The sequence below is a fragment of the Chanos chanos genome, chromosome 2 (assembly GCF_902362185.1).
Source record: "Chanos chanos chromosome 2, fChaCha1.1, whole genome shotgun sequence".
Lineage (NCBI taxonomy): Eukaryota > Metazoa > Chordata > Actinopteri > Gonorynchiformes > Chanidae > Chanos > Chanos chanos.
The window spans coordinates 37,714,761-37,742,082 of record NC_044496.1 but is presented as its reverse complement, the minus strand read 5'-3'; the positions used below and the strand labels follow the sequence as shown (position 1 = coordinate 37,742,082).

Below are 27,322 nucleotides of genomic sequence, written 5' to 3'. Positions count from 1 at the left end.
GGAACAGAAAGAGCTGGAAATATGAAATCAATGCTCTAAGAATTCTGTCCAAAGAGTATTACATTTTTTATGTATGTGTTTGGCTTATTTGCTCTGTTAAGATATGCTTTTGCATGAGCTTTTTTTGTACTTTTAATACAATTTTGTTTACCAATCTATGCATCATACTTCTTGATACAGTAAAGCACAGATTGCTACTATTCTCTAGAAAATGTATTAAATTCTATATTGTGAGTGTGTCAGATATTTTATTTAATCCATTATTACCATCTCAAGAGCTGTACAGTAAAAAGAAATCTGACAGAGATGCCTGTTTGTATTTGTAAGAACACAAATAAATAGTCTCTAACCTTTACTGTTTTTCTGTCACTCTATTGAAGGAGGTTTGACATTCATAATACAGTATTTACAGCCATTTAAGGAATAAACAGATGATAAAATGAGACAACAAAACATGTATCGAGAGCTTCACATGAAAACCTGAGACATTTATTGTACTATGTTGCGTTACACTTCCTGCCCCAGAGAGGGAGCTCTGGCACTACGCATTTAGACCTTGTGTGACGTAAGTACAAGCGCGTTTCAAAATACGGAAGCTACGTAAAGAACGCAGTATGGAAGTAAAATAACATGTAGAGATAATTAAATTGAATTGCATCGTATTTAATAATGTTTGGGAAGTATTCTGAATACCAGTATCAGTCTCTTCACCAGAAGGAAAGGCCTGGTCTTTATGTGTCGTCGGAAAACTCTACACGAAACCAATATGAGCCAAGTGGCCACTCTTTTGACTATGTTCCCAAAGTCGCAGACAACGACTTCACAGGTAGCGTTAATTTAAAAAGTCGCTGTTTACATGCGTTCCAGCTGCGATAATCGTTCGTATAAATATCTGTTTTTTGTCATACTTTTTCAGACAGATCTCAAGGATGGCTGTCGTGGATTTGTAACATGATTGTCGTATTTCTGGTCTCTGTTTGTACCCTCCTAACCTTCCCAATATCTGGATGGTTTGTACTGAAAGTAAGCTAAATTCCGATATAATTTCCTTCAGCTATTGTATTAACACAGAAACTCGAGGAGAAAAATGTCCTAATGAAACAATGCACCTTGTTCAGACAGTCCCAAACTACGAGAGGATCGTCGTGTTTCGTCTCGGGCGGGTACGACCTCCTAAAGGTCCGGGTGTGGTTCTGATTCTTCCTTTCATTGATCAGTGGCAGAAAGTGGATCTTCGCACCAGGGCTTTCAACATCCCACCTTGCAAGGTTGTGACTCTCACCTGATTTTGCCTTTTTGATTGCTATTAATTACTGTCTTACGCAACTTTCTTTGGTCATTCCGGTTGCGCTGCTTTAACTAAAGCTTGCTATGTCCGCATGATGAAGCTTAATAGATGTCTCTACCTATCTATATGCGTGATTTGTCGGTGGTGTGAGGAATACCTCTTCACCATGTTGTCACAGACATTCAAGTTGATTGCTGCTGATGTTTGGTCATTTGTCTTTCTTACTTTGTCAGGTAAATACTAAAGACGGCGGTCTGGTGTCGGTTGGGGCAGATATTCAGTTCCGTATCTGGAGTCCAGTGATGTCTGTGGTAGCCGTACAGGATCTGAACGCTTCGACTCGGCTGACAGCGCAGAACATCATGACCCGTAATCTGAGCAAGAAGACACTCAGAGAGATCCAGACTGAGAGGCTGAGACTGGGAGAGTACGTTGGGGTAAGAGAACATATTCAGTTCTTTTATTTGTTTACATTTACTTATTTATCTTTATTCTATTCTGAAGTACTGATCATAACAGTACGGTTAGAATAAGTAATGTGACTATTTTTCAACAACTGTTCGTATATAAAAAACACACCGACATTGACAGTAATACGTTGAGAGCAGAATTAATAGTGGAAGCAAAAGACAGACATACAAAGCAGCACAATTCATGCAGCACAAAGTCTACAGGTTGTGAAAAAACAACCTGATTAAGATTGCATGCGACTAATTTCCATCCACCCGGGAAGTACTGTTCTGAAGTGTAGAATAGGGCTGAAGTAAATTAACTCAACACAGCACTACTGAACCACTAAATGAGCCTTGGATCTGCATCTCTTTATGCATCTCTTGGATCTGCATCTCTTTATGAAATACCTGTCTGAAACCCAGTCCGCTCTGTCTGTCAGATGGAGATTAATGACATGACCAAACCTTGGGGGCTGGAGGTGGACCGTGTAGAGTTGACCCTGGAGGGTGTGCTGCGGGGCCCTGATGAGTCTCCCTCTGGTCCCCTCATTGTGCCACCGTCGGTCCCTGGGCTTGAGGGCATCGCTGGGCCGATTCAGCAGCTTGCCATGCACTTCCTCAGTAAATCCGCCGCCCCTGAACCTCTGAATAAAGGTACCTGTCATTTCCACAAGTTCTCTTCTTGTGCTCGTCTCCCTACCTGTGGATTTTCAGTGTAAGAAGTCCTTGTTTCTGAATGTCTGAGCCTGTGCATTGTGTTGTTCAATCTAATTACTCAGTGTGGTCACATTATCTTATAGTTCATAACTAATTGATATGATTCCCCCCTGTTTGACTTTGACCTGTTCTCCATGCCTTTGTGTCTGTCTGTCTATATCACTGCGTGTGTTTCTGTATGCGTATGTATATTTCTGTGTGCGTTTTCTTGACAGACACAGTGAACTTCACAGATGAGGTGAACTCAGAGCCAGTGACAGGAGAGAGTGGGGAGGGCTGTAAAAGTGTGGAGGAACTGCTGTCCAGGGTCAGACTCGTCCTGTCGGAGAGCCTGGTCAGTCAGGTGGGAGCTTGTTTCCAGTTCCACGTCAGCACCGGCGGCGGACAGAACAGCGCTTACTATGTGGACCTCAGCCAAGGTGAGACCCAAATCTGTCTTCCACAGAGTAGGGCATTACATTAGAGTAACCAACTTCTCTCTGCTCCATTAATCTGCTCTGTTTTTGTGGGTCACGTTTTACCTGTCTCGGGAATATTTAGTGGACTGTGCTAGCATAGAATTTACAGGAGAAAAAACCTCGGGTGATTTACTTAGCCACTGATGATCAGCACAAAGGTTATTGTGCATATTAAAAAGGAAATGTTGATTTTGAGGTAAATAAGCTTGTTTTCTGTTTGTTTGTGAAGGGGGCGGAGCATGTGGGGCGGGGATGCTACGCCGGGATCCAGACGTCACGCTGAGTATGAGTGAGGAGGACTTGCAGGCCATGTTCCAGGGGAGCCTGCGTCCGTTTGCCGCCTACAGCAGTGGGAGGTTGAGAGTCCAGGGAGATCTCAGCATCGCTATGAAACTAGAGCACCTTGTCAAACTCCTCAAACCCCAATGATGCCTGCTTCCAAAGCCACAGAAATGCTTTACTTGAAATTGTCAGTGGACAAAATCAGCATAGTCTGTTGTAAACATGCACATGTAAACTCATATGACTGTTGAAGGTAGTTTTTAACTGAAGGTAGTGGTTGTTTTTACAGAAGCTGGTCGTTTAGTCATTTCATTAGAATTATGAGGAAAATACAGTTTGCCTGAGCACTCAGTTGGCTCTAATTAACAACTGATTTGTAACGGTATGTTCACGAAAAATGCGGTTATTTGAAATATTAATTCAGTTTCAATTCCTATTCAACTATTATTTCATAGTTTACAACACTGATACCCCATACAATACAATGACTGGGGCACTGCAGAGATTTTATAGAGATCGTTTTTTATTGTTCCTTTAATTTTTTTTAAAAAATGGTTATTTATTTATTGCTTTGTCCATGTTGTATGTCTGTACAATGAGAGACATTTCTTCTTTTGTGAGGATTGCTGTGAAGATATTATTCATGACTGATTTATTCTGTTCTTTAATAATAAAAAAAAAAACACTGAAAGATTTGCTCTTTGTGGTATTACCATTGACTGAAGTCGTTTCATATATCGTATTTATTCTTTGTCTGTAAAATTTCTAAAAATCAGTTTCGGTGGGGGGGTTGAAAGAATCCTTTATTTATAGCTTAGTCATTATTAAAAATTAAGATTAAAGATTAATTCTCCATGAACACACACACACAGTGAACAGTTAGCAGTGAATTTATATGACATGGATCCGTTGAGCTGATGCTCTTCTCCACATTTCTGCATGTCAGTGGTCAAATACCTCAGCAGTAACCTTGGAGCCATTGCCTTCCTAAAAGGCACATTGACAGTTAGGTTCAGTCAGATTCAGAATCAAAGCTAGAAGTCTCTTGCCCACTGGACTGATTCTCTTACTCCTTAGCCAGTGCTACCTCCTGCACTGAACCTCTGGCTCTCGGTGTGTGCATGTGCGTGTGTGTGTGTGTGTGTGTGTGTGTGTGTGTGTGCATGCGCGTGTGCGCGCATGTGTTTTTAAATCATCAATCGTTGTGCAGACAGGCACAAGGTTGAGAACATGAACAGCTAACCTCTGATCCTCATTGCTGCGGCCTTGTCTGCATTTGTGTTTGTTGCTTATGTCTTGCAGCAAAGACCTTAATGGTTACAGAAAAAAGAAGAATGATAATGAACCCTATTTTTAAAAAGAAATTATTGACCTGAACTCAACATTCTCTCAATCCCACCCTACCCCAACTAACAACAAACATATCAGGAAACCATCTTACAGTAGAAGATTTCCCAGACTTATAAATGCTAGAGATGCAAACAAACTAACTGAATGATAAGCAGCCAGATAGACTGAAAGATAGATAGACAGACAAACTGAAAGATAGACTGAAAGATAGATAGACAAACACATTCAGAGAGTATGGCAGGGAAACAAAAACACACATGGGTACAATGATAGAGTCACATTATGTGGTATGTGGTTCTGTTGGCAGGACATCAGGGTGAGATGTTTTAGTCCCATCCCTGCCTTCTGGGACTGTCCTGCAGAGCTTTGAGTGAGAATACCTCAATTACAGGTATCTCCTTAGTTTTACGGGCCAATTGGTTATTTAGTTTTTGATCTAAGCCTCCACACAGATGTTCAGAGAGGCATTTGCCATGAATCAAGGTCATTTCATGTCACTGTGTTTCAACAGGAACACATATTTTGTTTATGAAAGAAGAAATGCACAAACACTGTGAATGCGTTTAGTCTTTTGCGAAGCGGAGAAGACAAAGTAGATCAAATTTATGAGTTCTCTGTTCTCTCTCTCTCTTTTTAGATTTATATGATGTTTCTGTGAAAAATATGCCTTTAAAATATGCATATGCAGATTGACAAGTATATTCTTTGTTTCCGATTTTGTGTTAAGAGAAAAGCAGAGGGTCTAAATGTGTTGTTGTGACAAAAACAGTGTGATTGGTTTGGAAGTGGTGTTGTGCCTTCTTGAGTTTGGCGTGTGTCTTACAGATAACGTACACTCCTCTGTTTGGGCCTTGACTTCAGAGAGAGGGAAGGGCACATATAAACTCTGAGACCCTGGGAAGGGAAGCTAACTGGCCCTGAGAGTGACAGATAGAACAGGAGAGACAGAGAGAGGGAAAGGGAGAGACAGAGAGGGGAGAGAGAGAGAGAGAGAGAGAGGGAGAGTGAGTGAGAGAGAGAGGGAAAGAGAGGACTGTTCTGATGGCGAAGTGGAATGTATGGAGCAGACCACTGGCTCTTTCCCTCTCCCCAGTCAATGGACTGACTCCTGTTAGAGCGTGTCACAGCGACAATGCGGCGATGGCCAGGTCGTCTTCATACCCAGACGGTGTCTCCAATGTGAGGCCTTTCAATGAGATGCCCGGGCTCTGGAAGAGCAGCATCGCCAACCTGTACAACTTCTGGAAACAGGATGGCTTCCAGAACATTCACCGCATCATGCTGCACAATTTTAACACATTTGGGCCCATCTACAGGTAGGACATTGAGCTGGTCCCATTAAAAAGTGCATTAAGAACACATGAATACTAATACTTGTAGGCTGGTTAAGAGACATGTATAGTCTCTGGGATGCACTTCATTTCATAGAGAATCTCCATTTCAGATCCAAATCAGTTCAAACTAATGAAAAAATCACACTGGTGCCCATTGTATGTAATTGAAAAGAAGTATTTAAAATGTCTGTTGTCTTTCAGTGGAATAGCATATTTATCTCTAACATCTTCAGTATGAATGTGTAGTGATGTAAATTCAGTGGAGATGATTGCTGTTGTTCCTATACATTTCATATGCCCCAGTTACCAATGAGGCATTTACGTTTGATTTCAAATGTTATGCTCAAATCCTATTACACTAACAGAACATGAAAGGAAACATTCCTCTTTGATCATATACTGAAGTCATGAAAGCCTTTCAAACCCAATGTTGAGTTGTGGAACTTCAAACCCAAATGACAAATTGTGTAACTTTACTGTCTAATTTAAGAGCAATACATTACGAATAATATTTTTCAATGAAATTACAGATGTCTTTGACTATTTTTCTTTTTTTCTTTTTTTAAATCATGATGATATTATCCAACTCCTGCAGGGAGAAAATTGGCTACTATGAGAGTGTAAACATAATCAGGCCAGAGGACGCGGCGATCCTGTTTAAGGCAGAGGGACAATATCCCAGGAGACTTCGAGTGGAAGCTTGGACGTCGTACAGGGACTACAGGAACCGCAAATACGGAGTTCTGCTCAAGTATGATCTCCACTAAAGCTGACTCCAACCCATAGTCCTGGCAGCACTACTCACACACATGCTCTAACATAATAGCCTTCAAAGTGACATAAGGCTGAGGCCATTATAACCCCAAGTCTGACAAACTTTCAATGAACAGAAATACAGATATTATCATCTAATAGGGCGTGAATATTGTATGGATTAAATGTTGTTTACTGTAATGACAGTTTTATATCAGGTGTGTAGTGATGTTTATGATAAGTATTTTGCTTTGATAACATGAGGTTATAATGGCATAAACCTCTGTTGTTTGTAAAGGCTCAGAAAGTAGCCAAAGCATCGTTTTGAGGTTTACATTGAATACAGACACAGGATTTCATCTGTAGCATTTTCTGAGTGTCATTTAATACTGATCTGTGCAGAGAGGGGGAAGACTGGAAATCCAACAGGGTCATTCTGAACAGGGAAGTGATTTCTCCGAAGGTCCTGGGGAATTTCGTGCCTCTGCTGGATGAGGTGGGCGAGGACTTTGTTGCTCGTGTGCATAAGAAGATTGAGCGGAGCGGACAGAACAAATGGACCACAGATCTGTCCCAGGAACTCTTCAAATATGCTCTGGAATGTACGCTTTTGTTTTTTCCCCCATCTAACCACCTCTTACGGTGTTAAAAGCCATGAAAATGGAGGTGGTACTCTGAATTATTTTCACTTTGAACTGAAGTAGTTTCGTTGTAGAGTTACATATTTTTCTCCCACCTCTACAGTGTTAAGAAAATTGTATAAAAAATATTATGAATAAAAATCTATAAAAGGTATAACTTTTCATTTGCAATTTAACTCTTTTGTGGAAAGTGAAATGTAAGTAAATAAAACAGACCTAAAAAACCAAGAACGTCTGATATTGACACCTTCTCACTGATCTCTCCTGCTCTCTGCTCCTCCTAGCTGTGGGCAGTGTGTTGTACGGTGAGAGGTTTGGGCTGTTGTTGGACTACATTGACCCAGAGGCTCAGAACTTCATTGACTGCATCTCCCTCATGTTTAAGACCACCTCCCCCATGCTATACATACCCCCAGCCCTCCTCCGCCGTCTGGGGGCCAAAGTGTGGAAGGACCATGTGGGAGCCTGGGATGGCATCTTCAACCAGGGTAAAGCTGGGCTTAAACTACCCTCACAGTGTCAGCAGATCTGTTTATGTATTGATTTTAACAATTTTTAAGGCATATTCTGTTCTTTCTTTCTGATCTCTTCTTTCTTTTTTGGTTCTCTCTTTTGTCAAGACTATGCACCTACGGCTGTCTTCTGCGTCATGCACAATGCATGAAATCTAACCTTTATTATCGTTATAACGAAAGTCAGAGTAGAGTTTATTATTTTGATACTGAGTGCCTGTTGCATGTTGTTTCTGTTACTTTGGCATGCCAAGCTGACCGCTGCATCCAGAACATCTACAGACAGCTGAGGAGGGACTCTGGGGCCCGGGATAAATACCCCGGTGTTCTGGCCAGTCTGCTGATGCTGGACCGCCTGTCCATTGAGGACATTAAAGCTAGCGTCACCGAGCTGATGGCCGGAGGGGTGGACACGGTGAGGTGACCCACTGAGAAAACGTTCAATTGAATTGTCTAGATCAGTGGTTCTCAACTGCAGTCCTGAGGGCCCCCTGTCCTGCATGTCTTTGTTTCAACTCCTCATTATCAGGCACTGACACACCTGATTCCACCAATCAATTAATCACCACGCCCTTGATTAGCTCAGTTACCTGTGATAATAAAGAGTTAAAACATAGATGTGCAGGACAGGGGGCCCAGAGGACTGGAGTTGAGGAACACTGGTCTAGAGATGACGTGACCACATTGCTATTCAATGATATTTTTTTAAGCCTTCATGAAGCTTTATAACTAAATTCTGCTCAGTTACAAAACTTTATCTAAAACTGGCAGCTTGTCTGAAATTGTATTTAACAATAACTAAATAAATAAAATGAAAAACTGATTCACTTTCATGTCACATAAGGCTTTGTGATGGTGAAACAATGCTGGTGACAAACCTCTCCTTTACTGACAACGTGCTAATTATTTGCTCATTTTTCTTTTTCATAATAAAAGTTTAACTGAATTAGGACCTCATTCAGAAATGTGTGTGTTTATGTAACAGACGTCCATCACCTTGCTGTGGACCCTGTATGAACTGGCACGACACCCAGCCCTGCAGGAGGAGCTGAGAGCAGAGATCACTGCAGCGCGGGCCGCCTCCCGGGGAGATATGGTAGAAATGCTGAAAATGGTGCCGCTCGTCAAAGGAGCCCTGAAGGAAACTCTCAGGTCTGGTAAAGACACGCTCTCGTGTAGAGCGATGGACTTCTTCTCGGTTGCACCCCTGTTTTAACCAATCAGCACCTTTAATGGAAATGAATATAAGAATCCAACATGCTGGAGCTGAAAATAAGTTAATGTAGAGTGTCTGGGGATCTTTAAGACCTAAGAGCTGCGTTGAGACCCACCAACACAGAGATCATGATAGTGCTTGAGTAACGCTGCTCTGTTGAATAGCGAGATCACAAAGGGCCATATTCTGACACACAGCTATTTCCAAAATGTTTGAGATGGGCAGAGCAAATGTGAAGGCTACTAACAGAGTAAAACAGTGTCACCTGCTGGCCAGGATAATAGCTGTCCACTAAAGAGTTCAGTTTCTTTACACAGGTTACATCCTGTAGCAGTCAGCCTGCAAAGATACATCACTGAGGACATCATCATTCAAAATTACCATATTCCATCTGGGGTAAGTTTCAGCTGATTATTAAAATAATACTCACACTAAAAATATAGATCCAGAACAATAAACACGTTATTAAATATATTTCTCAGTGCTTCACTATCACCAAGATATAAATCAAACCAAATGCAAGAGTGAGTTAAAAGGCGTGGAATAGTTTCATTATATATACAAGCTGTTTGCCTTATCTTTTGCCTTTGTGTGTGTTCTGGTCAGACCTTAGTCCAGTTAGGACTGTATGCCATGGGCAGGGACCACCGGATCTTTCCCAGGCCAGAGCAGTACCTCCCCTCTCGCTGGCTGAGGTCCGAGAATCATTACTTTAAGAGCCTGGGCTTTGGATTTGGACCACGCCAGTGCCTAGGCCGCAGGATTGCTGAAACGGAGATGCAACTCTTCCTCATCCATGTAAGATTCTCTCTGTTCCATTATCTTTTTAATCCTTCTGCCAGGCTGGCATTTATGTTCAGATACGTGGGTGTAGATTTTGTTTTTTAGGTGACATAAACACTTGATAACCACATGACATTCCACTGTTTACACACAAATGCTGGCTGACTTTTTTATGATCAGATCAGAGGCTTTTCTTAATGGTCAGATGATTACACACAAAAGGACTAACTGACATTAGGTTACCCTCACAGCTATGTGTCTCCTTCATTCAAATTTGGCAGAATTTTAATTTCAGTGTTTTCAAGGTTCAGTCCTATAGCATCCACAGCATGGTATATATTAGCTCTATGTCAGCACAGACACATTGGATTCAAATCATTCACAGTTTAGCTATGTGTAATCATCAACTCATTTGTAGTGTGATGTAAGGATACTGTGCCAAACTAGATGTGTGTATGCTTACATGCATAACTATTATTTATTATAAAACTATTTCATTATGTGTCATTTTAATGATTATGTAATGATTCATTGTGTATCATTTAGGTTGATTGTGCTATCATTATAAAATGAGACTAAACAAAGTGCAATGCTTTGGCATTATACCTAATAACCCCCCCCCCCCCCCCCCACACACACACACACACACACACAAAACTCCTCCATTATTACGTTCTGTGTGTGCCCTGTGTCATTACAGATGTTGGAGAACTTCAGGTTTGAGAAGCAGAGACAGGTGGAAGTGAGAAGCACGTTTGAACTCATCTTGTTACCTGAGAAACCCATCATGTTGACCATAAAGCCACTACACAGCAGCTAATGGGCACAGTGACTGCAATGGGCAGGGACAGTCTAAGGTATGGAGATGACTACTCAGCTCTCACTCATCAAAGAGGAGAACAAAAGAAGATCAAGGTTTCGTTCAGTTAAACTGATCTGACATACTGTAATCTCACTTGAAATCATTAAAAGGAGTGACACTTATGACATTTATAAAATCTTATCATTATTGGCCTGTATTGGTGTTGGGAATATATATAGAACACAACAATAAATAAATGCTAATAGAGGACAAAAGAGGACTAGACTAAATTATTTAAACATACAAAGAACAGATTATTTTGAATATTGCTTTATTAGAAATTAAACACAAACACTCTAAGATATTTATTATAAAATGTAAATTCAAAGGTGTCAGGACAAGGGGTTGGATCATTTAAGAGGTTTGAGTTGCCTGTGTCGAAAACGGCCAAGCATGGAATCAGACACACTTTTCTGTAAGAAAGTTAAGAATAATATTACATTTAGAGAGATGTTTATCGCTAGATATTACTTATAACTGAGAGTTTTGTCAAGTACTTGCTGAAGTAATACATTTGATGGTAGTGTGTGAGGTGGTTGATAAAGAGAAGGTTTCGTTTGGGCACTGACCACAGGTGGATCGTGTAGGAAAATGGCGGACGTGCGAACAAAACCGTATTCATGTTCACTCAGTCTGCACAGCAACTCCTGTCTTTCTTTCCCCCACTGCATGGAATTCTTCTCCAGCTAAGACAGAGCACAGCCATACACAAACAGTCAAACACAGCCATACACAAACACAGCCATACACAAACAGTCAAACATAGCCATACACAAACAGTCAAACACAGCCATACACAAACAGTCAAACACAGCCATACACAAACAGTCAAACACAGCCATACACAAACAGTCAAACACAGCCACGCACAAACAGTCAAACACAGCCACGCACAAACAGTCAAACACAGCCATGCACAAACAGTCAAACACAGCCATACACAAACAGTCAAACACAGCCATACACAAACAGTCAAACACAGCCATACACAAACAGTCAAACACAGCCACGCACAAACAGTCAAACACAGCCACGCACAAACAGTCAAACACAGCCATGCACAAACAGTCAAACACAGCCATACACACAAACAGTCAAACACAGCCATATACAAACAGTCAAACACAGCCATACACAAACAGTCAAACACAGCCATACACAAACAGTCAAACACAGCCATACACACAAACAGTCAAACACAGCCATGCACAAACACAGCCATACACAAACAGTCAAACACAGCCATACACAAACAGTCAAACACAGCCACGCACAAACAGTCAAACACAGCCACACACAAACAGTCAAACACAGCCATACACAAACAGTCAAACACAGCCATGCACAAACAGTCAAACACAGCCACGCACAAACAGTCAAACACAGCCACGCACAGCCACACACAGTCAAACATAGTCATACACAAACACAGCCATACACAAACAGTCAAACACAGCCATACACAAACACAGCCATACACAAACAGTCAAACACAGCACATACAGCACAGCACAAACAGTCAAACATATCCACGTACAAACAGTCAAACACAGCCATACACAAACAGTCAAACACAGCCACGCACAAACAGTCAAACACAGCCATACACAAACAGTCAAACACAGCCATACACAAACAGTCAAACACAGCCACGCACAAACAGTCAAACACAGCCATACACAAACAGTCAAACACAGCACAAACAGCACAGCACAAACAGTCAAACATAGCCATACACAAACAGTCAAACACAGCCATACACAAAGAGTCAAACACAGCACAAACAGCACAGCACAAACAGTCAAACATAGTCATATACAAACAGTCAAACGCAGCCATACACAAACAGTCAAACACAGCCATGCATAGTCAAACATAACCATGCACAAACAGTCAAACACAGCCATACACACAAACAGTCAAACACAGCCATACACAAACAGTCAAACACAGCCATACACAAACAGTCAAACACAGCCATACACACAAACAGTCAAACACAGTCATACACAAACAGTCAAACACAGCCATGTACAAACAGTCAAACACAGCCATACACACAAACAGTCAAACACAGCCATACACACAAACAGTCAAACACAGCCATACACAAACAGTCAAACACAGCCATACACAAACAGTCAAACACAGCCATATACAAACAGTCAAACACAGCCATACACAAACAGTCAAACACAGCCATACACAAACAGTCAAACACAGCCATACACAAACAGTCAAACACAGCCATACACAAACAGTCAAACACAGCCACGCACAAACAGTCAAACACAGCCATGCACAAACAGTCAAACACAGCCATACACACAAACAGTCAAACACAGCCATATACAAACAGTCAAACACAGCCATACACAGTCAAACACAGCCATACACAAACAGTCAAACAGCCATACACACAAACAGTCAAACACAGCCACGCACAAACAGTCAAACACAGCCATACACAAACAGTCAAACAGAGCCATACACACAAACAGTCAAACACAGCCATACACAAACAGTCAAACACAGCCATACACAAACAGTCAAACACAGCCATACACACAAACAGTCAAACACAGTCATACACAAACAGTCAAACACAGCCATACACAAACAGTCAAACACAGCCACGCACAAACAGTCAAACACAGCCATGCACAAACAGTCAAACACAGCCATACACAAACAGTCAAACACAGCCATACACACAAACAGTCAAACACAGCCATATACAAACAGTCAAACACAGCCATACACAAACAGTCAAACACAGCCATACACAAACAGTCAAACACAGCCATGTACAAACAGTCAAACACAGCCATGCACAAACAGTCAAACACAGCCATACACACAAACAGTCAAACACAGCCATATACAAACAGTCAAACACAGCCATACACAAACAGTCAAACACAGCCATACACAAACAGTCAAACACAGCCATACACACAAACAGTCAAACACAGCCATGTACAAACAGTCAAACACAGCCATACACAAACAGTCAAACACAGCCATACACACAAACAGTCAAACACAGCCATGTACAAACAGTCAAACACAGCCATACACAAACAGTCAAACAAAGCCATACACACAAACAGTCAAACACAGCCATGTACAAACAGTCAAACACAGCCATACACACAAACAGTCAAACACAGTCATACACAAACAGTCAAACACAGCCATACACAAACAGTCAAACACAGCCATACACAAACAGTCAAACACAGCCATACACAAACAGTCAAACACAGTCATACAGCCCAATTTATTAGGGCCTATAGCAGCCTCACATTTCTTAATTTTTTTAGATCACGTGAACCCAGTGATTGGTGAAGATAGAACGTCGATCATTTGTTCACATGCTAATTTTTTCACAGTCTTTTTGCTACAATCAGATGGATAGATAGATAGATAGATAGATAGATAGATAGATAGATAGATAGATAGATAGATAGATAGATAGATAGATAGATAGATAGATAGATAGATAGATACTTTACTGATCCCAGAGGGAAATGGTGCAAGTAAATCTGGTCAGTGTGAAATTCTACATAGTTTTCATGTATACACACTCTGCATACTGTAAGTCATTGGGGTTATTGAGTGGCTTGCTAGTGCCTTGGTAATGATGCCCTCGTAACCATGAGGTGCATGTGTTTTTCACTCTAAAGAGAAAGAGCTGTTCTTTCTATTTGTTTCTGTTTCTCAGAACATATGTGTGCCAAGTTTCTGTCGACCTTGAATAAATCTATTTGACAATACTGAAAGGTCACAGTCTCACCTGACTTTCTAGCGTGCGAATCCGAACTTCCGCCTTCTCCAACTGACACAACAGGCTCAGTTTCTCTCTGTCTGAGAAAGGCTGCAGGGCCTGCTGGAGAAAACACACCAGTTTTATATATGAAATATAAAGCAAAGAGAAAAGCCCTGTAAAAAAAAGAACAATATAGAACAACAAGCCTTTTAAGAGCACTTTCTTTTTACGAAGATGTTTCAGTCTGGATGTGGGCTACACCCTGGGTGGTGTCTGAGGCTGACCTGAGCGGGTTGCTGAATAATGACAGGTGGAGGCTGAGCACGTAGGCGCTCCACCTCCTCTCTGAGACGAGAGTTTTCTGCCACCAGTGCAGACTCCATCTCTCTAATTTTGCTGTCATCCTCACCTGCACACACACACACACACACACACACACACACACACACACGCACACACACACATATGCACTAAATCAAGTAGAATCAAATCAGATGGAACCCAGTAACCCAAAAATTCTTGCCATCAGTTTTTCTAAGCTACACTTGACAACACAGCTTTGATCTATGTCAGCCATAACACACCCTATCCAGCTAATCAACAGCTTGGTGATGAGCTATCAAGTGTATCAGATATTTCAGGATTAGTTTACAATCAAAACATTCTGTCAAATGCGTGATGAAGACTTCTAGATGTATATGTAATGTTTATGTGTTTGTAGATTTGATCTATTCATAAAATATATGTGTATTTATTAAAATGATGATATAATTGAGCATCATGTTCAGGTCACCTTTCTGTGGTCCAGTCATCTTCTTCTTCTTCTCCGAGTTCTCTTTATTTATCTCTCTAAGCTTTGTGTCCAATATGCGCTCCATCCTCTCGATGACCTTCATTGAGAGACAAATAGCAGTAATACTTTAATACTTCATTTAAGTAACCAATCAGTAGGGATAAAAAGACTGTGTACCCTCACACCACAAATGACTAGAGATAACTTCTGCTACATTTGATTCTAGTCACAGAGTGAGTCTCTCAACTCTAAGAGGTTCACTTGGAGATGTTTTTTTTCACCCCCAGCCCAGAACTAACGTGTCTAACTCAGAGAATTACTGTCTTGGTAGACAGGTTTGACAAGCTAAATATGGTCTGGTGGAAATGAGCTAGAACTGAAATATTCTATCAAGTGAGGCCGAAGAAATGGAGTTTGGATATTTACTACCACTTTTGACCGGTATTTTTTTCCATGAGTGCAGTGAGACTAGGATACCTTCTCCTGCTGCCGTATGGTGGTCTCCAGACTGGCCATCTTGGCCATGCGACTCTGGTACTGCAGTAGTACAGTCTGCTGCTGCTGGTGGACCCCCCTCAACCTCAGCAGCTCTTTCTCACTGTCATTCTTCTGCAAGAGAGGACCACGCAAACCAATGCATGTTTCCTCATTGGGCTCAAGTCATTTGCTCTCCGAAGGGAATCTGGTAGAAATCTGGAGCCAACTTTTTAGAAGTTGTGCAGATTATCTGACACAAATGTCACAGTAAATCTCCAGAAATATAGAGGAGGCGCTCCCCAAATCCACACACATATGACTGGCTTTTTTTTAAGTTTAGAGGCCAATGCCAGAAAAGCAGAAAGGTGTAGAAAGTGTGAATCTGGCAGTTACTGAGAGCTTATGACGATGGAGACGTGGTTTGATTCTCACCCTGATGAGCTGGTTCTGAAGCTGCTGGATCTTGTCCCTTTGGCTTGCTGCCTTACTGCTCTCAGTGGCCAGCTTCAGCTTCAAAGACTCTGTCACATTAAACGAGACCAGCGTTAGACAACGACAGATGGAGCACTTCTTCTTCAACTCATCAACTCCAAGTCTTCTTTTTAATTCTTAATTATTTATTCAAATCAGAACTAGATACTGCAAATACACTGTAACTGATATACATTTCTATGCTTCTGTGTTAATCTTAAAATTGATTTTGTTTAGCAAATGTATTGCGAAACAAACGCAAATAAACATCAGACTCTTTTAATCATAAATACAGCAGAAACAGATTTTTAAACAGTAAATACAACAGTTTCGCAACAAAGTAGTTCTAAGATCACTATAATTGATGGAAGAGTTTATAACTGGGTCAGAATTTTAACACAACAAAACATTGAGTGCTGTGCAGTCATTTTGTCCATGACACTGTCCTGTGGGAGGTCACACTGAGAAATGAGAATGAATCAGAAACTCTTTCTGAGACAGGCCATAGCAGATCGAATATCCATAAAAAGCATGGCCATGACGAAGGAAAAATATTTTTACAATAATCACAATGTAAATGTGATCTAAACCACTGAAATGGCACTGACAAATTTTCCCATAGAGATAAAATGAAGTTGACTTTTCTGCTTTGAAGGCCTTAAAGAGTCTTGTTAGATGTCCTTTATTCCAAAGCAGCGTGTTTGAGGGTCGGAAACCGGCCTTTGGGAGATAAGCCACTGCCTGCTTATCGGAGCCATGCTGCTAAATGTGTTCATCTTATCAAACTGTGGCACAAAAAGGCCTGATAAAGACACCCGGATGGATTAACAAAGTGCAAAAAATCCCCGTACACCTCAAAACTTTACTCCTAAATATCATATCTGCCCTTGCCAGCATTTCCAGGAGAGGAAAAAACCTTACCAATAGTTTTTAAAAGTGTGAGAAAAGACAAACATTGTATTGAGTTACTTCCTGCAGCGCCTGCCTTTAAGACCCCTGGTGATTCATATTATGAAAAGGAAACCAGATGAAAAGAAAACTAACAAAGACAAAATCCCATTGTATTTGGTCTATGTTACTCAGTCTGATTCCACTGCCCCCTTTCCTTGTTTTTCTGTGCTTGATGGATGACTCAATTAAGGACTGGGTTCAGGACTGCTATGTTAAAACAAACATTTTAGGACAGGGTCCTGAGGGTAACTTTTAAAATGATTCAAAATATAAGCATTGACATTCTGTTGTGTTTGACTTTGAACACAAAAGTTAAGGTAGTAGAGAAGAAGTAGAGGGGTGTACTAATTGTGTCTGCGATCTCAGTTTTGGTCATGACGTCGAGGTCCGTTTCATCCAGCAGGCTGCGGCCAAGGTCGTGCTGCAGGCTGAGGTCACTGCGCAGATGACTGTTCTCTGACTCCAGACTGGACACCTGTGTGCGCAGAGCAATGATATCCTCTGCCATCTTACACATAGCAGTACGATAATTCTCCAGCTCCTGAGAGAGAGAGAGAGAGAGAGAGAGAGTTCACTTCATGTACAGTGTGTATCTTTTTTCTGTTCTGATATACACATACAGATACACACTCACAGTCGCCCATGTATGACTACATGTCCACGAACATACTGAAAAAGTAAATCTATAAACAGTAAACAGTAAATCTATAAACAGTAAACAGTAAATCTAACTGTTTTACACAGGACACACCAATAATCAACCTAACGAATCTTTTCATCTCCTACTATATGTCATAAAAAACAGATGTCCAACAATCCACTGACAGTCCATTCACTCCTGTTTGAGGCAGGAAAATCATAAAACTTTGGTATTTATGATATATTGCCACTAGGGGTCAGTATAACGCCACAGTCGTCTGCCATCTTCAATGAATACACTGTCACAAAAGCCGAGCGTGCTTGGCTGATCCAGAACAGGATTAACCACACTCTTTTCATGTCTTATTCATCCGAGCTGTTTGTCACAAGACCCGATATCTACCCAGCAAATATTCATTTCCAACACTTTTTCTTTTTAATCTTGTGAAAAAAGGAAAGAATGATAGAACAGTATGAGGAATGCTGTAAGATTACAATGAACTTCTCCAGCTGAAATCCATTTTCTCTGGCAACAGGCACAATGTAATCAATGCCCTGCCTATTAGTCACAGACAGACAATGAAGCAAGCATCTCATCTCAGAATGTGGACCCAAGAGGAGTGTGGGAAGGCATTTGGAACAAGGTGCAGATATTTGCACAACCAAAGCTACTGCCAAGAGAGGCTTCATCACACACTGGAACAACTCCATACATAAGTACAGAATAGGCACATAATACAAAACAAAACAAAAACAAAATCAACGCTATTTCAAAGAACACAAGAGTAAAACGAAAAAAAGAACGTCTTAAAAATGACAGTACCTTTTGAGCCTGCAGTTGTTGCTACATGATTTTAATATTCATCAGTTTGTGCCGTGTCTTTGTGTTGCACACATGTTGCCTCAGCCTTGAGCACAACCAGTGACAATGCCACTGCATTGTTGAACAGAACAGCATTGTCTGGAATGTCTTTGAGCTGCATGCATGCGTCTTGTAGCAGCGTGCAGGTGCAGGGTTCCAGCCTCGCAGTGTCATTCAGGATTATTGTGTGTAAGAAAAGGAAGCTGACAATTGAAGTAAGGTGGGGGGGGGGGGGGGGGGGGACGGGGACACACAGAAACATGCTGGGAGGAGGGAGGAAAGCACAACCGATTAGGAGATTCCAATCTGGGCTGGTGTGGTTGTGACTCCCCAGGGTCCTCTGGATGAAATTGAGCGCCTAATTGAAAGGGCGCATGCACGCAAGGTGAGAATGATGACTGCTGATGAGATGGGAGACTGGGGGACTGGAGGGGCCCTGCTGGGGCAGCAAGGGAGGGACATGGGAGGTCCACAGGGATGGGACGAGATGGGGAGGGGTCTGATGATGAGGCCTGAAGAAAGCTCAATCATCTGGGTCAAATAGATAAGTGAACAGAGAAGAAGAGGGAGAGACAGGGAGAGAGAGAGAGAGGGAGGGGGAGGCCTCTCTGTGCCTGGAGCAGCAGTAAGTGCTATTCAGGCAGTCCTGTTATTCTTTTTCTCTCTCTTTCTCTCTGCCCCCTCGGTATGAGATGACATTCAGACGAGGTGTTTGTAAATGGGCTGAGGAATGAATGTATTCTCTATGCTCCATCACAGCTTTTATAAACAAACTGCTTCTCAGTCACAAATGAAGGTCACCTTGATGTGTGTCTACCGCTGGCAGTTATTTTGAATGAATGCAATGTTTTTGAAATACATACACGAAAAACAGACCATCACAGCGAAAGCCACAACATTATCAAATTACTGTTTATATAACGACACATACTACAAAAGTACATCCGATGATCTTTGACTTATCATCGTGTTTGTTATTTGTAGATAATCATTCTGATCAGTGTGTTTTCAGTAGGGCAACACAGACTTAGATGTAAATGTTAATCTATTCCAGCAGTGGCTGTGCTCCCGCTGTGAGACACACAGTCACTGAGAACGGGAAGCTTTGTCCTGGGGAGGCACTGAGGCCCTCAGGGGATGGTACTGAAGGGTGACAAAGCTTGGAGCTTTTTTTTTTTTCCACAGGAATCAATACCACAAACCTCACCGCTGCTTTTCTCATTGACCTGTCACATGCAGGGCTTTTCAGACCCGGCCTTCAAATTCAGAGCTCCCACAGATTTTCGTTTCAGCCAATCAATAGGTGACACAGATTGGCTGACGAGTACGAAGCTGGAAATGAGTTCCTAATTAGACAGCGAGAAAGAGAAGAAAAAAACCCACACACCAGCAGAGCTCAAACCCTGGAGACAACGCAAGTCCTTATTTCTCAGTAGTGCTGTACTCCAGAATTCACTGTGATGAGGGACTGAGACAAAACAAAGCCTCGAAAGCCACAATGAACAGTGGTTCAGGTGGTGCTATGATAGAAAACATATTTCTGAAACCTGTTGCAGAAGGCAACAAAGCACCTCAGAATATTCCCAGGAACTTGTATTGAATGGGTGGACTTAATAGTAATGCAACAGTTAACTGAAATCAGTCATACTCACTTTTGTTTGACGTTCAGTGACACCCACAGGCTCGTCAGAATCAGGAATCTGTGGTCTAGTGAAGAGACAAAAAAATATGAAAACAGATAATAAAAAAAAAATCAAGGTTTACGTGGTGGAAAATAGACTCTGTTTTAGGCAGCGGAGCTGAAAGTCGTGTCAGTAGTGATCATCTTAATGCTGCTATTCAGACAGCTTGCCTTTTAGATGAGGAGGGGACTTCAAAGGTTTTGTTCAGTTGAGAGGAGGCTTCCTGGTTTTTACTCTGGGCTCCTCCATCCTTTTCATTCAGATTTTGAGTGTCGGGTGTTTTGAAAAGGTGCTTGTATTCTGGAAGGATCTTTGCCAAAGCATCATGGGACAGAAGATGATAGTCGTCATCTCTCTGGAGCTGTGGAGGGAAGCACAAATCAGGGGAACGAGATTTGAGAAAGCAAACATCAAACCACTGGGGTGACAGAAATGTGAAGCAACGTGAAATGAAAAGTGTGAAGCAAATTTGCCACTGCCACTGCCCCAAAAGCTTTACATATAGCCTTTCAATATCATACAACATCAAATAACACAACTTTTCAAAAAAAAAAAAAAAAAAAAAAAACTTCCATCAGTTGCTGACTGCGGCAGTAAGTGTATGTAAGTGTTTGACTATATTACAGCTGGTATAAAACAACAACAACCAGTGCCAAAAAAGGGCCATTTTGAAATGTAATATGACAAAAATATCAAAGAGAGAATCTGTCTGTGGTGGAATAAAGGTAATAGGTCATTTTAAAGCAAACAGTCTAAGAGATAAATATGGAAGTGTATGACGGGCTAGAAAATTACGCAAACATGCTATAACAACAAACTGCCAGACCAATCTGCATGTTCATAAGTTCTCCACTCACATAAAACAACACCTGTTTTGTAAGGCTGTTAACACTCACAGTGGTTGTGTATGGTCTGTAATACCTCTTCATTATGAGACCGTAACCTCATTCACAGCACTCCTCAAATCCAACCCTGACTCACCGAATCCAGCTCTAATCTGTTTTTCCCTTTGGTTTACGTGTTAAAACATGTGCCGAATCTTCCGTCCGGCACAGTCGACCACGGTTGCCTGGGATGGTCGACTCACAAAGCAGCAACAGAAAAGCTGAGAATGTTTTGTCTCCCTGTAACTATTTAGAGCCCATCCCAAACGAACAAACAGTGCCCGGTGCTGACTGGTACTGAGGTGAGGAGAGAGTGTTCAGTACCTGTTCAGTATCTGAGGTCTGCCCGGGCTGTGGCTGTTCCGAGACCTGCATGGGTTAAAAGAATCATAAGTTCTTATCAAGAGGACTTCTGCTTTAGTGACACAGCTAGGAAACACAGGGGCTTCTCATAGCGCATGTAGCTAACTGCACTGTTACCACAACACAACCTGCCGTAGCAACCTCTGAGCCAGATGGAGGGCTGGCCACTTCACTTTCACTCTCATTCAAAGAGATTTCAAAGTTAATGGTTTGGACTATTCCACAGTTTTTAATTTGATGTACCTTATTTTATTTTCAATCAATCTTTTATTTCATTTGGAACACAGTTTTTGTTTGTGTCTTTGTTTCCTTCTTTCATACATTCTGACAATGCAGACTAAATCCACAGTTTGCAATGAAAAGCCTTAGTTTAGTGAATGGACATCAGCGGTGGGCTGAGGGTGTTTGAGTGTACAGCTAGACTGATGCAAGCTGAATGCTGATGTCTTGGTGACCTGCTGTGAGGTGTTTGTTACTGGATGTGAACACTGTTTTTCACAGCACAAGAGCCTGACACATCCCATCTACAAAATTCTTCCACTCCCATGCACCAGGCCAGTATTCACAGGGCTGTATTACTGTTCTTAACACACTACAACCCTCAGCACTTAGCATTATCCGTGTGCAATCAGAAAATACTCAGTCATGAATGTATAATAAAACGCTGCTTTTACCACTTCAGAATATTGTTGTTGTGGTTATTGATTTGTATTAGTGTTTGTCTCAGTGTTTTTTGTTTATTTGTTTGTTTGTTTTTGCACCTCCTCTCAGTTCTGCTGTGTAAATCATCCCGTTCTCTCTCTCCCTCTGGGCTCCATCTGTCAGACAATAACATCACATTCTCCAGGTACAAATGAGCAACGTTTGTGTCATCACAAAGCAATTATTTCCCATTCAGTCATAACCAGCAACCACTGTAGTTCACTCCCCACTGCCCAAATTAGTCTGTGACATTATACTGCAGATTTTAAGCCAGAATTATGACTTTTTGATTATTTCTGTTTACAAATACATGCTGTTTGCATTTATTTTCAGTTACACACTGATGAATGGGAGCATTTCTTAATGTAGCAATGTTGCTTGGAGAACACAGTGTATTTGTGGTATAGACATTTAAAAAAAAAGAAAAAAGTGCTGTCTAACAATAACAATGCTGTCTTATAACATCTTACGATTAATTAACCTTGCACAAATGTGTTACATTTGTTTAATTATTGGAATGTTTAGATAGAGAGAAGAAAATCCTTTGAGGTTAAGATTATACCACATTCTGCATTCACTATCTCTGAATAGACAAATATTGCTCTAGCTAACCAACTGCTTTAATTCGCCATGAATTATTCACTCTGTCCTTGCAGCTATGTGCTCTGAAAGATAGAATCAACTCTTGTGGATTTTTAGAGTGAAATAAAAATGCAACGAGTTCATGTGGGAAAATGAGCCTTATTCCAGTGCTCCCACAAAACTGCACACTGTAAAAACTAGTGCACGTATACAGCTCCTAAGCCTTCTAACGATAATTAAAACACAGCAAATCTATATGTCATGGGGGGAGAGAGAGAGATAGGGGGAGAGAGAGAGAGGGTGAGAGAGAGAGAGACAGAGAGCTAGACAGAGAGACAGACAGAAGGGGCAAGTGCCCCCTGACTCCAGCTTGGCCTCTGATTAGCGTGGCCTTTCAGGCTGGTGTTTATGCTGCTGCACTCACTTGTACTTCCATCAGTATTCAGCTCACACCCTGCAAAACACAGCAAATGGGATCCTCAGAAGACTGACAGGCCTGAGTCTGTGCCACACAGAGGTTCAATTAGCCTCTATGTCCCCAGAGCCACCCCCCCCCCCCGCCACTGAACCTCTCTCTCTCTCTTTCTCTGCCCCTATCCTTCACTTCTCTCTGTCTTTCCCTGCCTCTCTTCACACTCCTGTCCTCTCACTGTGTCCCTTTTCATGTTTGTTCCACTCTACTTCCTTTGTTCTGTCCCTGCTCTGGAGCTGTGTTCCTCTCCATTCCATTCTCTCCATTCCACATCACAGACTCACCACATTTTTGCCAAAATGCCATTTCTCTCTCTCTCTTTTCTTCCTCTTCTTCGATTCATTCATTTCCCTTTCTTTAGCCCTCTCTCTCTATGTTAGCACCTTATTCTTTGCCTGGTCTTCTTCTATTCTCTTCTCAGTCTCACTCTTTTTTGTTGCTGCCACCCTTCTCTCTCTCTCTCTCTCTCTCTCTCTCTCTCTCTCTCTCTCTCTCTCCCCAGGTGAAGCAGAAACTGCAGCAGTGTAAACGAAGCTGTAATAGATGGAGAGATGAAAGAGGTTGGCAGAGAGAGGTTGAACACAACAAGAAAGGGGAAAGAAAGGCGGGGGGGGGGGGTTACAGGTTTCAGCAGCTGTTTCCCTTTCACTCAGAGAAAGAAAGAAAACAGCGGGTTTCACGTTAGATGGTCGATTAAGAAAAAACAAGAATAAAATGACTTTTCCGCTGCAGTTTAAGCGCGGCTCAAGACGCCTGAAGCACGTTCACAGCCCTAATGAGATCCGTTTCATCTCTCCAATGAGAGAGCTGTCTTGTTTTGCATACTAACAAGGAATCACCACTTGTTATTTAGTAGCTAAAACTAATCTTAATTTAAAATGTGAAAATCCATGCTGTCCACACTTGCAAATATGCAGTCCCACAAGGGTTAAGAACGCCAGTGAACAAACCAATTCTCTGGCAGAGAGCCTCATCGGTATTGGTGTGTGTAATATACAGATTCATACAAATGGCATGGCATGTAAAGTCAGAGAGCATTAATTTAGTATACCATACAAAAGCAACAGAACTGAAGTTTGTGCCTGGCCAACACTCACTGAAGACAAGTTTAATTTTTAATGCATTTGAAGATCAAATGGCTTCCTTTCCTTTCCTTTCCTTTCCACAGGATGGAGAGATTATCTAATGGCTTTCATATTCATCTCTTAATTCACTCCGGATGTACCGAACCCTGCCTCATTAGACTCAGGCATGTGATGAGGTGGTTAGACTCATACTCAATGGTCTAGACCAGAGCTGACAGAAAACTCCGGTCCTAGATGGTCAAAGCCCTTCTGCTTTTCTTTTCAGTCACCTGCATATGGTCCGTGATTGGCTGGAGAGGGCACAAACCTGTTTCCAGGTAAAAATCGACACCTAATTAAGAGGTGAAAACAAAAAAGCAGCAGGAGTGGAATTGGGGCGCCTCTGGTACAGACCATAAAAACAGCCAAATTAAGTGTACACAGAATACAGATGCTTTAATAGACATTCACAAGTCTTGTGCTAATACTGCATAAACATATCTTGTCCTGACTGAAGCATAATGTTTTATTTTTGTATCTGACTTCCTATGAAATGATCTTACTGAAGTGTGATCGTAACCGTGTTATCCAGTGACAAATCTTTATTCATATTAAATAAGTCGTAACAGCATTAGCATGACTTAAATCCATTTGCACTCAATTGTTTGGCTTAGATTGGTCCTATAGCACCTAAGGAATTGAATTAATGGGATTTCCCTGAGGGGCGGGCAGCCCAGGCACAGCACAATCCCAATACTGCCCTGTCAGCAAGAGAAAAACACATCTGTGGAATGTGAATATGTGTGTGTGTGTGTGTGTGTGTGTGTATCAAGGACAGCAGCCTTCGTTGAAGGACATATCGAGCGCTGCCTACCACACCTGCAGGAAATAAAAACATTGCTAAGATTAACAGAGAATCACACTGATACCGCAGCCCTGTCTGGACACATTTAAGACAAAAAAAAAAGGCTGCTTCATAAACTCATACACATACAAGCCAGCAGTCAAACTGGGCAGAAACATATACCTTACAGCAGCAGCTCCTGTATCGAAAAGAACATCTGAGCTTGAGTACATTTCCCAGAATGCAAGTGAATTATACCAACTCGTTCGGCTGGTCTGTATCTAGGTTGATAAAATTCCTCCAGCAGAACTACAATATGAGCAGATTTCATTCTTGCTCCTGCACACCTGATACTCATCCAGCTTTTGATTAAGTGGAGACGTGCATGGGTAAGGTACATCCACAGGAGATGGGACTGCAAACCCCTGGTTTAGAAATCACTACAGCGGCTGAATACTATGCTACGCTGAATGCTACAGAATGGAGGTGCTGACAAAGTAATATAGCACACTGATCCAGCTCTGGATACTGCAGGGGGTCACAGATATCTCTCTCAACTTAAGACACGGAGAGCGATAAGACAGAGAACTGGACCGAGTGAAAAGACCAGTGACGCCAGACATAAGAGACGAGAGCATGTGCTGTGTTAATCTTTTCCCGTGTGATACTGTGAAGGGTGTGTCTCGCAGTCAACAGTGTACAGTCACCTGCTGCAAGCATTTTTAAAATTTATTTATTTATTTTGCCCACTGGGCATTTGTGACCTTTCAAAAAGTGCAAATAACTGTACTCTAATGGTTTACACAAGGTTTGACATTTAAACATGCCAACCCCTGATTGAAAAAAAAAAAAGCCATGCCCAAAGGGGACAATGTTTGCTTGCAGAATACATATAAAGATTTCTCATTTTAAAACATTTTTCTTCTTCTTCTTTTTCTCGGGTCATTTTTTTTTATTCGTGTTTTTATCTGTCAAACTAAAAGTCAATGAAAATTAAGCTGGTGCGAAGGCAAATCCAGTGACCATAAATGAAGACGTCCAGACTATGTCTGTACGATAGCCTCTCGCATACATAAACACTGTCAATAGCGCACGGGTCAGACCGGGTTCCGGACCCTGAAAATGTCGTGAAGATTGATGAAGGGGTGGGAGCCTGACCCTTGGAAAGATTCATCGTCTGTCATTTGAGTTGTCTGTCAGTGGGATTGGATTTAGATTTGAGATGAGGCAGAGCTTTGAGACTAATGGTAACACCCCCCCCCCCCCCCCCCCCCCCCCCCCCCCCCCCCCCCGCCTGGTATAAGCCCTCAGATCATACATGCAGAGGTCAATGTGTAACTCGATTAAAGCATTCAGCATGCGGTCCCTCTTCATAACAATCACTCACGGGAAATGGATGCCACGGTCTGCAACTAAACAGACATTGGGGGGGGGGGGGGGGGGGGGGGGGGGAGTGTTGTCTTCTGGGTTCCTGATTGGTACGCCCATGGCTATGTAGGTACGCGGGAAGGATCCAAAGTCATTCAATAGTTCAATCACCTCTACAGGCGCACAGTCAATGGACCAAGTTATAGCCTGATAAATCGCCTGTGAAGCGCTGGGTCTATCTCTGTAGTGCAGAGAGACGTTTTTACTGCTCACTACGGTCCACACTCACTGTAGTCACGCAAAGTTAGGAGAAGCTAGAGCTCACCAGTTCAGCAGATGCAATTAATGAAATTAGTTTAGCATGAAAAATCGCCCTTGAAGAGTTAATTACATTGATTGTTTGAAATCTAATAGGCCTGAATGACCACAGAACAAGGTCAGTTGACTATGATTATGTTTATGATTAATGTGACTTGCTTTTTTTAAAACCATTTCACAATATTGAGTGGTATTTTAACCAAAGTTGCCGTGTGTGGTATCAATCACCTTCATCTTCTAATGGTCAATTGTTACTTAGATTTTTATTGAACAGAGCAGTCTTGGTCACATAGATATTGAACATTTCAGAATGTATTAAATACACATACTATCCTATATTCCATCATTACAGTTTTTATCTTCACACAAACAAATGATTACCTCGAAATGACTGCCATAAATATTATCTGTGAACACAGGTGGAGTGTAT

General features: G+C 41.7%; 3 protein-coding genes across 3 annotated transcripts in view; 2 read left to right on the top strand and 1 right to left on the bottom strand.

The window, feature by feature from the left end:
* The first annotated feature begins 650 nt into the window (after positions 1 to 650).
* stoml1 (stomatin (EPB72)-like 1) lies at positions 651 to 3,695 on the top strand. Its single transcript, XM_030766191.1, has 7 exons — positions 651 to 826; positions 917 to 1,023; positions 1,119 to 1,268; positions 1,522 to 1,725; positions 2,181 to 2,394; positions 2,673 to 2,876; positions 3,145 to 3,695. The coding sequence occupies exons 1-7, from the start codon at positions 670 to 672 to the stop codon at positions 3,342 to 3,344; spliced, it is 1,236 nt and encodes a 411-aa protein (XP_030622051.1). The 5' UTR covers positions 651 to 669; the 3' UTR covers positions 3,345 to 3,695.
* A 1,893-nt stretch (positions 3,696 to 5,588) lies between these two features.
* On the top strand, positions 5,589 to 10,606 carry LOC115805206 (cholesterol side-chain cleavage enzyme, mitochondrial). Its single transcript, XM_030765722.1, has 9 exons — positions 5,589 to 5,863; positions 6,477 to 6,632; positions 7,037 to 7,236; positions 7,560 to 7,763; positions 8,042 to 8,202; positions 8,773 to 8,939; positions 9,321 to 9,399; positions 9,610 to 9,801; positions 10,487 to 10,606. The coding sequence occupies exons 1-9, from the start codon at positions 5,589 to 5,591 to the stop codon at positions 10,604 to 10,606; spliced, it is 1,554 nt and encodes a 517-aa protein (XP_030621582.1).
* A 392-nt stretch (positions 10,607 to 10,998) lies between these two features.
* Positions 10,999 to 27,322, bottom strand: part of ccdc33 (coiled-coil domain containing 33) — a 64,275-nt gene continuing 47,951 nt past the window's right edge. Inside the window, exons 13-22 of the mRNA XM_030765312.1 lie at positions 20,466 to 20,656; positions 20,266 to 20,320; positions 17,458 to 17,653; positions 16,123 to 16,211; positions 15,691 to 15,822; positions 15,214 to 15,310; positions 14,705 to 14,829; positions 14,448 to 14,540; positions 11,218 to 11,334; positions 10,999 to 11,061 (exon numbers count right to left, since the gene is read on the bottom strand). Coding sequence (XP_030621172.1) covers positions 10,999 to 11,061; positions 11,218 to 11,334; positions 14,448 to 14,540; positions 14,705 to 14,829; positions 15,214 to 15,310; positions 15,691 to 15,822; positions 16,123 to 16,211; positions 17,458 to 17,653; positions 20,266 to 20,320; positions 20,466 to 20,656 — 1,158 coding nt within the window. The remainder of the gene's footprint in view (positions 11,062 to 11,217; positions 11,335 to 14,447; positions 14,541 to 14,704; positions 14,830 to 15,213; positions 15,311 to 15,690; positions 15,823 to 16,122; positions 16,212 to 17,457; positions 17,654 to 20,265; positions 20,321 to 20,465; positions 20,657 to 27,322) is intronic.

What these genes read in the sequence shown, in the direction of transcription:
- LOC115805206 (XM_030765722.1), top strand. Translation starts at nt 5,589, where the DNA reads ATGGCGAAGTGGAATGTATGGAGCAGACCACTGGCTCTTTCCCTCTCC. An exon ending in ACATTTGGGCCCATCTACAG is followed by an intron (nt 5,864 to 6,476) that starts GTAGGACATTGA and finishes CAACTCCTGCAG; the next exon opens with GGAGAAAATTGGCTACTATG. An exon ending in ATTACCATATTCCATCTGGG is followed by an intron (nt 9,400 to 9,609) that starts GTAAGTTTCAGC and finishes TGTTCTGGTCAG; the next exon opens with ACCTTAGTCCAGTTAGGACT.
- stoml1 (XM_030766191.1), top strand. Translation starts at nt 670, where the DNA reads ATGTTTGGGAAGTATTCTGAATACCAGTATCAGTCTCTTCACCAGAAG. An exon ending in CGCAGACAACGACTTCACAG is followed by an intron (nt 827 to 916) that starts GTAGCGTTAATT and finishes ATACTTTTTCAG; the next exon opens with ACAGATCTCAAGGATGGCTG. An exon ending in TCAACATCCCACCTTGCAAG is followed by an intron (nt 1,269 to 1,521) that starts GTTGTGACTCTC and finishes TTACTTTGTCAG; the next exon opens with GTAAATACTAAAGACGGCGG.